At 36.7% G+C, this 15,267-nt stretch overlaps 2 protein-coding genes across 2 annotated transcripts; both read left to right on the top strand.

Moving 5' to 3' along the window:
- The first annotated feature begins 7,369 nt into the window (after positions 1-7,369).
- Positions 7,370-9,463, top strand: LOC126627968 (cyclin-U4-1-like). The gene is made up of 2 exons (XM_050297545.1): positions 7,370-7,791; positions 9,010-9,463. Exons 1-2 carry the CDS (start codon positions 7,457-7,459, stop codon positions 9,293-9,295), a joined length of 621 nt encoding a protein of 206 aa, XP_050153502.1. The 5' UTR covers positions 7,370-7,456; the 3' UTR covers positions 9,296-9,463.
- A 3,720-nt stretch (positions 9,464-13,183) lies between these two features.
- On the top strand, positions 13,184-15,216 carry LOC126629414 (trihelix transcription factor ASIL2-like). Its single transcript, XM_050299453.1, has one exon. The coding sequence runs from the start codon at positions 13,840-13,842 to the stop codon at positions 14,911-14,913; it is 1,074 nt and encodes a 357-aa protein (XP_050155410.1). The 5' UTR covers positions 13,184-13,839; the 3' UTR covers positions 14,914-15,216.
- Positions 15,217-15,267: the final 51 nt, after the last annotated feature.

The raw sequence follows: 15,267 nt of genomic DNA, 5'->3' as shown, positions 1-15,267 counted from the left end.
AAAGTAATCAAATCATATTGTAAGCATGAACATGGTTTCGAATTCCCCCCTAGCTAAGGGGGGTTTAGTTCCTCATACTCACAAAGCAAAGATAAACAAATTTAGACATTGAAAACAAAAAATGAAAACACCTAAAAACGCTCCAACAATCCAACTTGAATGGCAAGCACGTCCAAGGGTCCTCCTTCTTCTCTTTGTTGCGGCACAAGGTGTGGTTTGATGGATGCATATGGATATATGGAAGGGAGTGGCTGAATGTGTTTTAGGATTGGTGAATGTCTCGGCCAAGGGAAGGGAGTGTATGGAATTGTGTTTTGGGATTTGTGGGAAATGAATGGATGAATGGATGGTGCCCACGGCCAAGGAATGAAAGTGTAAGTGTATGGAGTTGTGAGATGTGAATGTAGTATCTTTTGATGGATCTTCCTAGTTATGGTGAAGGGTGGATGTATTTATAGGCTAGGGAGAGGACCACCATCTAATTAAGGTGGTAGTGGTGTATGTTGTGGTAATGAGTGGATGTAATGGGTGTAGTGGGTGAGTGTTTTGGTAATGAGTGGATGTAATGGGTGTAGTGGATGAGTGTTTTGGTAATGAGCGGATGTAATGGGTGTAGTAGGTGAATGTTTTGGTAATGAGTGGATGTAATGGGTGTAGTGGTAGGTGAATGTGTTGGGTGGTTGTAATGAGTGGATGTGTTGGGTGAAATGAGTGGATGTAGTGGTAAGTGAATGGATGTGTTGGGTGAAATGAGTGGATGTAGTGGTAGGTGAATGTGTTGGGTGGTTGTAATAAGTGGATGTGTTTGGTGAAATGAGTGGATGTAGTGGTAGGTGAATGGATGTGTTAGGTGAAATGAGTGTGCTAAAATGGTTATTTATAGGGAGAGGATGATGCACAAACTTCAAATTTCGTCCATTCTTTTTGCTCCAAGCCTATGCTATTCATTCCATGCCCAAAAATGCTCCAAAATGCTCCAAAATGCACTTCTTTGCCACATTAACCCTTTGGACCTACAAACACACGAAAATAGCTTAAAATACTAAAATAACTACAAACTAACAACATAAATGCCAAGAAACAAGCTAATTAAGTCGCATAAATATACTCCTATCAACTATAAGGTAATATACTTAAATCACATTTTTCATTAATCAACAATTAAAGCACATAAGTCGAATGCATTCATCAAATGTACATCCCACAAAATAACATAAACATCCCAATATTAATCTAACTCAGGGTGACTTATCTCAGTGGTAGTAATTCGTCATGAAGGGCACCAACACTTATTATACATAGACAACTTGAGGTCCTAACAAAAGGAAAGTATAATCAACATTGAGGTGCTAACAAAAGAGAAGTCTAAGACACTTGCAGCCAAAAAAGCCTTTAACTTTTGATACTAGACTTTCATCAACATTGAGGTGCTAACAATAGAGAAGTCTGCGACACTTGCAACCAAAAAAACCTTTAACTTTTAATACCAGACTTTCATCTTCATTTTGGAAATCCAATTGAGCTCTCAATTGTTCATCTAAGGAAACCATCTGATAAAAACTTGATTTAAAGGAGTACCCTTAGGTGCTCTTTGGATCTACTTCATCATTCTTTTTCTTCATGTTATCCTTTCATAATAAACTAGAAACATATCAGTTTCTTTTTGAAAGATCAGCTACAATATCCTTAATTAAGAAAATACAACTTGACTACTGTATGAGACCACCAGGTATAACCTGTCTTTACTTGTGATTTTGTAGTTTCTATTTGAATGTGGGTTAAATTGAACTAGGCATATACAATGTTTTGCTCAAAAAGTAATAATCATCAATAGCATAAGAATATACTGTAATAGGCATCAATCAATATCATAAGGATATATTGGTGGGGCAAACAAAACGAAGAGAAACATAAACTTATTAGGAACACAAATGTAATTTAATTCATAAGGGGCCCTTTCAGCTTCTAGCTAGTTATATCAAGTTTTTTTCTTAAAGTCAATCTTGCATGTTCACTTTATTTGTGCTTTCTAAGTTGTATCTTGTCAAATGTGAATTTTGACTCTCCAACTCTCTTGAAATGAAAAAAAATGATAAGCCTATGAATGACTGAATGACTTATCTATTTGTCTAGAGCAACATCATTGATCCACTGGCCGTTCTTGTCTTTGTGGAGGAGGTGGTGGCGGAAAAGGTGCAAGTGCATCAATTGGAGGAGGAGGTAAGGGATCCCTCACCTATTTCACCCTCTTTCCTCACTACGTAGAAGCTGCCATCTAAAATATGAAAAGGAAAAGTAACTAACACAGACTAAAATGTTAATATATACAAACCATTATACGCATAATGACTATTTGTAAAATTATAGGCCAATAGATTACTATTGTAGGATATGAATTAATTTATAATGCACATATCTCACCACATTCATTAATCATAATCACTTTATCGTCATCGTCGTAAGCTCACCAAACTACAAATCCATTGTCTATCCATGAATCGAAGTCATATCACTTTTAGTCCTATTATTGAGCTGCACATTCGGACACATTTCAATAGGTTGGCATAATAAAATATATGTAAAATTGTTTACATAGACATATAATATGACAGGAAAAACTAGCATGCTTTCAGCATATACATGCACAATACTTCATATTCATCATTACTATTCAAATGCAATAATACTTTTGACTAGAGGTAGCATGAATACTATGTCATGTTAAATTACAAGTATGAAATACAACATACGAACTTGAAACTTTGGTCTTGTACTTAACTAATCTCAAGCTTGAGCACCTTTAATCTTGAAAATCAAGAAAGTACAAGAATTTCATATATGTATATACAAAAGTAAATCTGCATCAGAGCATAATATAGAAATTTTAAAAGTTGACTAACCAATTGTAGATGTTCAATAAATTTACTAGTTCTCGTTTCCTATCCTCCCAACAATGATTTGGCTTTCTATATCCCATCAATTACAAATTAATTCAAATCTTTTGTTCTCTTCCTCCATTGTAAAGCACTTGAAGATACTTTGGGTAGAATATCTGAATCTCTTAGCATGCCAATGTCAAACTACATTTTGCTCCAACAAGTGACTAGGATGTAAAATCCAATCCAATCCCAAACTTGGCAGGTTAAAAAGATGGGGAACATGAAATCCAAATTTAAGCTTGCATAATGCAAGTCCAACGCCCTAAAAATGAAATGCGTTCAAGAAAGTGGCAAAGCCAAATTCAGCCCTCATTGTTCTAGTTTCTTGAGATTTTCAAAAACACCCCATGTAGCCTGCAATACAATGCACCAAATCACATAATAAACCAATTATAGAAGGGCAACGACACAGCGCTGTTGGCACTCTCATGTTTAACTTTTGGCGCTACGTATATTACGTGTATAAAAACTGTAAAATACTTAGTTTGAAGTGCTAAAAGCATTGCACTTAATAGATAGGTAAATAAATGTGTGGGAAAGAGGAAGAGTACCATGACAAAAGGTGCTTCAGTGAGAAATAGAATAGGAAACCCTCTATAGAACGCGAAGGGTCCTATGGATTTTAGAATCGTACACAATACTAAAATTATACTTGTACCTGAACTAACAAACACCAAAATTTAATCAATTCAATCAAACTCAAATTAATTAACAAAATATTATTTTGTTTGAGAATTTTATTAGACGATATTGGGTGACTGATGCTGCATAACTGATGTTGTATACTAGGTGACTGATGCTGCATAAATGATGTTGCATATGACTGATGCTGCATATTGGGTGACTAATGTTGGGTGACTGATGCTGCATACTGGGTGACTGATGTTGGGTGACTGATGCTGCATATGAATATTAGACGATATGGGGTGACTGATGCTGCCAAATTTTATGTTTCCTCTTTCCATGGGATTCTCTATTAAGTCTAATCCCTTAATTTGAGAAAGATTGACATCTATAAGACTTGTTGATAATTGTGTGCTAGCTACTTGCTGCTCTCCCTTAATTTAAGGAGTGATAGCTTTAGGGTTTACCGGGTTAATAGGATTTGCCAAGGTAGGGTTGCGTGTAACCTTCTACCTCATTATATATCCCCCCTTGTACATTCAATCAATCTATGAAAAATACATTCAAACAAACTTAAAATTTCCACAAATTTACTCTATGGTAGTCTACGTGTTGAAAAAATAGTTACACGAAAAAGGGAGTAGTTCCAGTTTTTTTTTCTTTTTTTTTTCGAATATTGCGACTAGTATAATCTTCTTCATCTACCAAAAACTATTCCTCCTCTTTTTTTTCCTTTTGTTTAGTTCTTCTGTTTTCCCCCTTTTTGTTCTTATTTGTTATGGTGTAGCAGGACATGATAGTTTATCTTTTTTAGAAGTGGATTTGTGCTATAGCGAAGATGTTGTAGTTTTTATCCTACCTCAGAGAATTAACTATGCAACTAATCAAGAGCTTACATAGCTACAATAATTGTGTTCTAACTAAATTAGAAATAAGAAAATTACAATTTAACAAATGATAATGTTCACAGATGGCCATCAACGACATTCCAAAGAGAAAATAGAAAAATAACAACCATTATTCATTGATTTTCAAAAGAGAAAGGAAATTGATAACTGGGTGTCTAAGCTTGGCAAACAAAGACTGATTGAAGAAGAAAATCCAAAAACAATTAAAGAAATAAGTACCTTGTTGTCGATTGAGATGCCGAGGAAGGGAGATGAAGGAGAGGTGGTACGTGGTCCCCGTCGATGGCAACCACCAGGTGGGTGGTCGGCGAGGCGGGGTGAGAGAGTAGAACCAAGTGGAGCTGAAAGAGATGGGGTGAGAGAACAGAACAAAATAGGTTATTTTTTTTTTTAGGGAAAACGAAATAGGTTATTAGGTTTTACAATGGGAGTTTTGACATTATTATTTCAATATTTTTAATTTTTACTTTTAATATTATAAGTGATGAGTTGACTATTACGTGGTGTACTCTTTATATAAGTGATGAATGTAAAAATTTCGTCACATATTAACATTTCGTTCGGCGGTAAAATTTGCCGCCCAATAGTTTGTGACGAATTCAAAATGTTTATGTGACGCAAAATATTTTGGTGTTTGTGAAAATCTTTATGTGACGATTTCTAAAAAAGCCTCACTCATTTTAGCCAAATGTGATGAATTTTTAGGCGCCACAAAAAATACTGTTACCTAATCCATGTTTTCTTGTAGTGAATATTAATTACATGTATATTCAAATTAATTTGTTTATTTCATTTTTCTAGTCCACCATGGTGGAGAAGGGCCAAACCATTCTGAAGGAGGTGGCTTCCCAGCTTCCCCTAGAGACCCCGATCGAGGAGGTCGCTCCCCCTGAGGATTTTGAATTTCAGATCATGACAGACACACTTGATTAGACCCTGGGTCATCGGCATGGGAATGTTCACCGGGGGCTTGGGAAAACTCGCCTTCGAGACCCGTCTACCTCATCCTCCAGGCAGAGAACAGAAAAGGTCGAAACGCTGACATCTGAAGTGGCGGACCTGAAGGAGTGGATTGCAGCCAAAAACAATTTGATGAACCAAATTCGTCGCGCACTTCAAATTTTTGGCATTCACTTCCCCGACGTTGAACCACCTCCAAAAACGACCTCACAACCCCCCCTCACAGCAGCTACAACCTCCCAACCCCCCGACGCAGCAGCAACACCACCAGCTGGCGATTGTGACATCTAGGACTACCTATTTTAGTTTTGTTTTAAATTGTTTTCAATTTTAAAAATACTTTTTTTCATTGTATGTAAATTTACAATAATTTTTTAATTCAATATTCTTCTTTACATTTTCTATTTTTAATTTCATTAAATTCATTTTTACATGAAACAATATTAGCAACATTTAAAAGAATAAATAAATAAATAAATTATAAATTATTTTAAAAACTAATTTTAAAATATTACTGCGACAGCCTCTATATCTGTCGATCAAGAGTTTGTGGGTTGAACCCCTATGTTCATCGCCCAAGAGTTTGGAGGTCGAACCCTAGTTTCGTCTCTTGGTACGTGCAACGACCACCAGTTCCATCGCGCAATCTTCATTTTGCGCGACGAAGAGTTTTCCTCCGTCGCGCAATGCCTGACGTCACGAGCTATGTGCGACGCTCTCTTCGCCGCCCAATGTTTCCGGCGACGGTTTTGGCCTTTGTGCGACCCTTTCCCCTTCATCGCCCAAGAAGTTATTCTAGGTAGTGTATTAGAAGCGGTTGTCACTAAATAATACAACAATGTTTCAAATTTGAACAAATTCTAGCCGTCGTTTGCTTTAAACTAATTAGTATGTATAAATACTAATGAAATGCGCATTATTTTATTTTTATTTTGTCAAATACCGAAATACACATTATTTGCTAAATGCTAATGGAATCTAGCATTATTTATTATTGGTTAAGCAAAGATTCGGATCATATGATCTAATCTTAAACCCAATCTACAGTCCCTAAATTTATAATTTGAAGTGTGCTTATTGCTTGCAACAAAAGTAGCAAAATATATTATGTGTGTGTGTGTGAATGCCGTAAACCAGCAGGGCAAATCCATGTTATGCCACCCAATTGTATGTGAATCACACCACATGCACAGATGCAAGATCTCTTAGAAATTGGGACCCCCATATTACAGTCACAATTTCCCCACATGTAATCACATGATGGGTATGGCATGCCTTCACAATTGTCAATTTGTCACAGCAAATAACCGGACAATCCCACATTCACTATTGGAAAAGACACTATTAATCCACCGTTAATTCATCTTTCTTCCCTCTTTAAAAGGTTTGAAATGAAAAGGAAAAAAAGGTTTGAAATAAGATTAACTATTTGGTTGTATTCTGTTTCTCTTTTTGCATTCAAGTTGGAGTGCTCATTCGATAGTTAAATGAATTTTAGCGTAAATAATCGCTTAGATCTGTAAACATTTGAAATGAAAAGGGCAAAAAGCAAGAAAATCATTGCCCAACTCAAAATCAATACCTTTGAGTTTTTGAAAATTTGTGATAAGTCACAATCCCACTAAACAAATGAGGGCACATAAAGTCATAATTCAAATTGTTGAGGTCATTTTTGTTTTCTGGTTTTTTTTAGTTCAAATAACAAGAAAATGGGAGACAAAAGAAATATAATAGTTAAATGAAAAACTAAAAAAAACCAGTTTTGACTATTTGTTTAGTTTTATACATATTTACCCTCCTTTCTCTTCTTTGACCTCTATCATGTCTCATGTTCCCTCCTTTCTTCAACCAAAAAAAACAAAAAAATAAAACAAAAAAATAAATAAATAAAACTATAATCCCCAACTGTCCACATATATATATACCCCAGCACAAGCACTGAGCACCAACAAAAATTCAAACGCTTGGGAACCCAAACTTGCTCATCATTCCTTTCCAAAAACAAAAAGCTTGGTCATCATCTCAATGGCAGAGCTAGAGAACCCAACAGTGATGACAAAGATCATAACTTTCCTCTCTTCTCTGGTTCAAAGAGTGGCGGAATCGAACGACCTCAACAGTCATTTCCAACCCCAGAAAATCTCACTCTTCCATGGTCTGACTAGACCCACCATTTCGATACAGAGTTACCTAGAGAGGATTTTCAAGTATGCCAATTGCAGCCCATCTTGCTTAATCGTGGCATATGTTTATCTGGATCGCTTTTCGCAGAGGCAACCCTCGTTGCCAATCAACTCATTCAACGTTCATCGGTTGCTGATTACAAGTGTCCTGGTGGCTGCAAAGTTCATGGATGACATGTAAGTCTTGAAGTTGAATTTTACTAGCTCATGAACAGAATTTGGAAAGAAAAAAAAATCTTTGATAATGTTATTCAAAAAGATTTTGCAATTTTTTTGGTGGTCATATCCATTCACTAGCATTGTGTTCATCAAATTGTTCAACTTTTAGATATTATGTTTCATGCATGAATTGTACATTAAAAAAGAATATGAATTCACTAGTATTTTTCCTTGATGGGTTTTACCTTATTAAGTGTTCTGTGTCTGTGGTATAGAACTCTCACTGTTTTTTATCTGGGTTTTGCTTACTTTCTTGCTTTTGTATCTTCATAATTTCAGAAAAAGACTATGTAATTATTTGGAAAAATTAAAGGCAGTTACCTCATACAGAATTTTGATTCCTTTAATGATTAATTTGGAAAATTTTCAGAACTAAAATGTATAAACTTTTAGTTCAGAGGTGTAAAGTTTCCAACAATGTTCTAAAATCCAACTAAGTCCAGCCATGTGATACCCTGGCTTTTCCTATATAAATGGAGTATCCACCTAGATGCACATGGTGACCTAATTTAATAAGTTTTGGTCAGTTAGACCATCTCCAACCCTGGGCTAAAAGCCAAATTACCCCCCAAATTACCCCCCCAAACACTCTCCAATCCATGCTAAAATTTTAGGCTAAATGCCAAATGCTATTTCTGGGCCAAATACCCCCCCAGCTTTCCCCCCGGGCTAAATGCGAAATGTTTATCGGAATTTAAATTTTTTTAGATCAAAATGTTCATAAAATTAATTTACAATAATCTACATTTTTTTTTTTAAAGAATTGATTTAAGAAAAAAATTTAGGCTAATTTCATTCTTTAATAATTCCGGGCTAAAATTTTAGGGTAGAAGGGTTGGAGCAGAAAAGATGTTTCTGGGCTAAAAGCTAAATTTTCCGGGCTAAAAAATTTGGCTTTTAGCCCAAGGGTTGGAGATGGTCTTATATAAAGTCAATAACATTTATAAGGAAATATGGCTAATATGGGGAAAATTTTTGGATGTCACTGGCGGATGTATGCTCATACGAGTTATTAACGTAGCGATATGATCGGTGATAGGGTAGAATATCTCTTTTATATGCACATCATAATAAGCCTCATGGTCAAAATTTTCTCCAATGTTTTGTAATGATATATATTGAAGAATTAACTAGCTTAATTATATCCGTTTTGATTTATCTGGTGTGAAATTTCAGGTACTACAACAATGCATATTATGCAAAAGTTGGAGGAATAAGCACAATAGAGATGAACTTTCTTGAAGTGGATTTCCTATTTGGTTTGAGCTTCGACTTAAACGTGACCCCCACAACCTTCACCACCCACTGTTCGTATCTCCAGAGGGAGATGCTTCTATTGCAACCACCTCTAGATTCTGCAGATTCTTCTCTTAGTTTAGGCAAATCACTAAAGCTCCACTTGTGCTTTGATGAGGATGAAACCTCCCATCAGCAGCAGCAACAGCAGCAGCTAGCTGTTTGACATAAAACCCTTAAAGGGTGTCCAAAAAGTAGTTGTTGAGGTAGTGATTTTTGTAATTGTATTTTTTTTGGCCTGGCAAAATTAACATTAGATTTTTGTGTAATTCTTTTCTTTTCTCTGTTCTTTATGATTTTCAGATAATACTTAGCTATAAGCCATTTAATTTTACATGATGACGTGATAATATTTACCGTACAAACGTCGTAAGTCAAACTACTCATTCTCTTATCATCATCATCATCTAAAGATGATTTCTATAAATTTCATTCAATTTAGAGATCTCGTCTAGTCATTCACGGCATCCTCACAATCAATCATCAATTTGTTTGATTCATATCGATGACTAAACCATTTCCAAATTGAATGAATTTTTAAAGAGATGGTTTTTAGATGATAAAGAGAATAAACCATTCTTATTATAACGTATTATAATAAAGGGATACTTTGGATGCAGCTCATAATCCTTAACATTCTTTGATTAAAATCTTAATAATATTCAAAGTTTGATCAAGGTCCCTTGACTTTGTACACCTCATTATATTACTATTAATATTTATAGTTTTATAGTTTTGACATTAATTGTTTGATATTTTATGAGATTTATAATCCTATAAATTTAAAATCCCTCATTATAATACTATTAGAAATGGTTACAATAAAAAAATTCAAACATTTTGATTGAATAAATGGATAAAAACTATGTATAAATAATGAATAATAAATGGCAAAAGAATGTATCCATAGTGTTAAAAATATTGGTACATTTTACAAACAAATTGGTACATTTCACATATAACAAAGTGGTACATTAATAAAGAGGAATGGGTACATTAGAAATAAATTAGGGTATAAATAAAAGATTAAAAATTATGAATACAAATGAATTTTTAAAAATATAGGCGCTAAAAGAAATTAATACATGGGAACAAAATAAAACTAAAAAGAAAATACTACAAATTAAAAAAAAAATGTTGCAAATTAAAAGTGGGTACAAACTAAAAATATAAATATATGATACAAAGTTTAGGCATAAAACATAAATTTACCATATGTAATTTTTCTATCATTCATTAAATATCACGTGAAGGTATACACATGGGTACAAACACAAATAAAACTTTAAAAAATATGGCACAAAAAGAAACTAATATATGGGTACAAATTAAAAATGAAAAGAAAATTGGTACAAATTAAAAAATATTTGCAAATTAAAAATAGGTACAAACTAAAAATAAAAATATATGATAAAAAATTTATCCATAAATATAAAATACTAATTGTAACATTTTTATCATTAAAGGAATATATTTAAAAATAAAAATATTTTATTATTCAAATAATTAATGATGTTATTAATAACCAAGGACCTTGATCAAAAATTGAAAATGAATAAGATTTTAATCAATGGAGTAACAAAAAGAATGATGTGAACCTAATTTTTCCTATAATAAATAACAATACATCATCATGTAAAGAGTCAAACAGTGTCATATTTTTGAGTTTTATAGTTGAGATTTTGAGTCTTTGAATTTACTGTTCGGAAATTAATGCCTCTAAACTGGCTTTCATGGTTTTCGTTCTTATCCATACATGTTAGGATTCTTGTTTTAACATTAGGGTTTGCCACCAGAAAAAAAACATAAGTGGCCATGCAATGCAAGGCAATTTCTCATATTAATTTACTTGGTCACAATTTGGAAGGAAGATGAGTGGTGAGTTTTAAACCTAATTTGGTCACATGGGTATTATATATAGTTATACATGGTGTGACAGTTGTAATTTTTCGACAGATGGGAACAATGAACATGTGCATTCCCCGGGCCACTGTTGGAAGAGAGAGAGAGAATTCCTACTAGCCGAGCAATTGAAAAAGTTGGTACTGAGTTGTACAATTTGTCTTCAAACAGTTAGAATGTTATTTTGTAAGATTGTTAATTTGAATGACCGACATTTAATCGAAAATTTATTCCATGGTTAAGTTGGAAAAGTTTGATTAGTTAGCTTTGAGAATGTAAGTTTGTTGTCAGAATAATGTTTTTACGATAATTAATTAATGCATTACGCTTTTAGGCAGTTAATTGAAACCACATTTGAATAAGAATTCATTTGATCAATGAAATAAATTAATAAATTAGGATCTTATTTGAATTCTCTTTGTGAGGATTCCGAGAATCACTTCATCCTATCTGTTCATTTGTCATCATGTGGGCAAAAATCATTTTGAATTATTTTATTTAAAATTAAAAATAAATAGTACTTAACAAAAACTTATCATACAATATACGATAACCAGACACAGTAAAACGATCTCCGAGATTCTCACAAAGAGAATTCGAAGAAGATCATCATCCCAAATTAATAGTCTAAGTCATGCATTATGACAACATCACTATGTCCTTTTTCAGATCGACAACTTGTCCTCCAAGCTCTTTGTCCAGGATCTGAGAGATGAATGATGCTTGGCCTTTGGCCAGCTAGTTGTATAATCACTAGAAAGTTTCTTGTATTTGTTAAACATAACAAAATCTCAGCTGAGGCATATTGTAATTTGTAATTCCTACCTCCTCTGTTCTGTAAACACTCAAGGACTAGTTTCAATTACATACATCAAGTTCCATTCGTTATTATTGATCACTCTACTACGGGAAATACTTATTTAAAACGGTTCATGTCACATTTTTTGATCTGACTTTAATGCTATGTAGCATCGATATTATGAGTGTTCTAATCGTCAGACTCAATCACAATTATTAGATTTTAATTTTTAATCTTAGTCATTCATTTTCAATATTATACAACAATATGTGCATTAAAGAATTTTCTCACTTTTCTTTCTCTCTCTCTTTTCACATAACTTGTACATATGAACAGAGAAACAATGACAAATCACAGGAGATGAGAGACACATAAATAGAAGTGATATGACGGAACACCTAAGTTTGTATCCTCTCCTGGCAATACATAAATTGCACATGCTCTATACATTGACAACACAAAACATTGCGACATGGACCTCACATAGTTTTAGACCGCCATCCACCTAAAAAGTCACGAAATTTGATTTATCTACAACTAATTGTATATGATCATGGTCATCTCTCCGATCATTCCTGCAACACCCATTTATGTTTGCCGAAAACTTGGATAAAAAAAACCCATAAATTTGTAAAGGGATAGCAGTAGAAAGAGCCAAGGTGTTGTTGGAGTTAAGGCTGTTGCAGAAATAAAGATTGCTTGGGTTACTTGGATAACTTGGATTTCAAGTTTTATGTAAAGCTCTAGTGTGTTGTTCTTAGTTATAGCATGAACACTCAAGCTGCAATGCAGAGCTGAGATTAAAACACCTTAATGGCTTGTATTGTGCCTCTTATCTTTTTTATTAGCTCATAGGCTCGTGTGAACCGTAACGGCTAGATTCTCTTCGTGTATTCCTTCACACTTCTTGTGTGAATGAGTGATGATTCAACACAATTCACTGCATAGAGAGCAACGAACTCTCTCTACAAGTTTTCTGAAAATTATTCTTGCTTACTTGATAAAAATTCTTGCACAACTATTTTTAGTTATATAGAATTCAACATGGCCTCAGAGCATGGTTCTATATGAAACAATGATAGCAACAGAAAAAAAAAAATTAATTAAATGCAGGGTAGAACCCTTCTCCATCGACCATTTTCTTTGAAAATGAGAGGGGAGTTTTTTGAAAAATGATTCAATTGTTGGGTTGTCAATAGTAATTCCACTTTGTTTGGGCAACAATAGTACTTTCAGTTTCAATGTGAAATTTATTCATGTTTAATCACAAGTTTGCCCCACTATTTATGCTCCACACGTGTTATCCATGTGATATTAAACAACTCCCCCTCTCCAATTTGTTGAAACTTGAAAGCACCAACCAAGCTTTCAAGCCCTAATCCTATTGCTATTTAGTACCACCACAGCACCACCACTTGTTCCCCCACCTCCCTCCCCCTCACGCTCTCCCACCGCCCCTAAACCCACCACAACCCAAAGGCCCACCATACAAAAGTGTCCACCCAATCACCACCCGCCCACCGTCACACCAACACCACTATTTTCCCCATTACAAAATTTCAAATGATGACGATGATCCAAGAATGACAAGATAATGGGCAAAGTCAGACAGAGGTGGACCTGCCCCCACCTCCTCCCACCTCTCTCTCTCTCTCTCTCTCTCTCTCTCTCTCTCTCTCTCGGGGTGGTGCGCGTAGGTTTACTTAACCCAACCCCCACCCTACCACCCTACCACCCCTGGCGCACGTTAGCCACCTCACCCCACACCTAAGCGGTGGCCTCATCCACCGCTCATCTCACACGCCCACCTTTAGATCTCGAAATCAGCCGCACACCCCTCCACCCACCCTCTTAAACACCCTACCCACAACCACAATCATGCTTCCAAACACCACTTTCTCCTCCTCCCTCCTCCCCCTTCCCTTTTTTCTCCTTCCCCTCCCTCCTTCTATCCTGCGCCGCCCCCTTATCCTACATCCCCAGATCCCACCCTAAGCAAAACAATATCCATGGCTTCTCCACCGTCTTCCCCGCAGGACGACTCCATCCTCCCTCTCCAATCGGACCCACCGCAGGCCGTGCCGCTTGCTCTCCCGGCACCACCGCTGACCCAATCCCAGCAAACACAGCCGAACCCAACCCCGCCTTCCTCCCGCCGCCTCCCTCCTCCCTGCTGGTCCCACGACGAGACCGTCGCCCTCATCGACTCCTACCGCGAAAAGTGGTACTCCCTCCGCCGTGGAAACCTCAAGGCCACCCACTGGCAGGACGTGGCCGACGCCGTCGCTCGGCGATGCCCGGCTGCTTCTCCCGCGAAGACCGCCGTTCAGTGCCGTCACAAGATGGAGAAGCTCCGGAAGCGGTACCGGACTGAGATCCAGCGAGCCAGGTCGATGCCGTTGTCCAGATTCACGTCGTCGTGGGTCCACTTCAAGCGGATGGACGCCATGGAGAAGGGGCCGGCAGCTGGGAAGAGGGAAAACTCCGAAAGTCCCGGCGAAGAGGAAGAGAACGAGGAGAACGAAGAGGAGGAGGATCCAGATCAGGAGCTCTATGAGGAGCTGAGATACGGGTCGAATATGAAGAGTATGAGTAAGTTGTATAGGAATGGAGTTGGGGTTGGTGGCGGAAGTGGCGGTGCTGGTGCCGGAAGTGGGTTTAGGATTAGGATTCCAACTGGGGTTAGTATAGCTCAGCCTGGGACCAAGGTGTATCCGAAGATGGATCAGAAATTCGGGATGAATTCGAATCCAGGGTCGGTTTATGGGAGTGCTAAGGTGATGAGAGAGAGTGGGAATTCGGGGAGGCCCGGATTGGGGAAGAGAGAAGGGGATGGGAGGGAGAGGGAGAGAGACCCCGTGGCGGAGATGGTGTCGGCGATTAAGCTTTTGGGAGATGGGTTTGTGAGGATGGAGCAGATGAAGATGGAGATGGCGAGGGAGGTCGAGGCGATGCGGATGGAGATGGAAATGAAGCGGACGGAAATGATTTTGGACTCTCAGCAAAGAATTGTGGAGGCTTTTGCGAAGGCGGTTTCGGAGAAGAAGAAGAAGGCCAAGAGAATGCCATCCCCTGAGGCATAGATGGTGGGATTGCATTGGAAGATAGCAGCCGGTAGTGCTTTTGGATCATAGAGGGACTAAGTAATGTGAGTTTAATTAGTTGTAATTTCGTGTTTAACTCTCGTTTACGAGCCACTTTTTACAATTTCCTTTTGTTTTCAAAGTGTTGAGGGAATGTGGAACTTGGTCACGTTAGCTTGGTTCTAGTCGAAGATTGTAGCTTAGTCTTTGTAGCCTGTGGTCTCGCGTAGCGGAAACTATGTAGATTAGCTTTTTGTCTCGTGTAGTGGAAACTATACATTCGAGAAAAATGTTCTCTTGTCAGACGGTCTAGCAGATTCTGAATCTAGCAACACAAAGCATGGTATGATTGGA

The sequence above is a fragment of the Malus sylvestris genome, chromosome 7 (genome assembly GCF_916048215.2).
Source record: "Malus sylvestris chromosome 7, drMalSylv7.2, whole genome shotgun sequence".
Lineage (NCBI taxonomy): Eukaryota > Viridiplantae > Streptophyta > Magnoliopsida > Rosales > Rosaceae > Malus > Malus sylvestris.
Note: the sequence above shows the minus strand (reverse complement) of the source record. Positions and strands in the feature narration are given on the sequence as shown.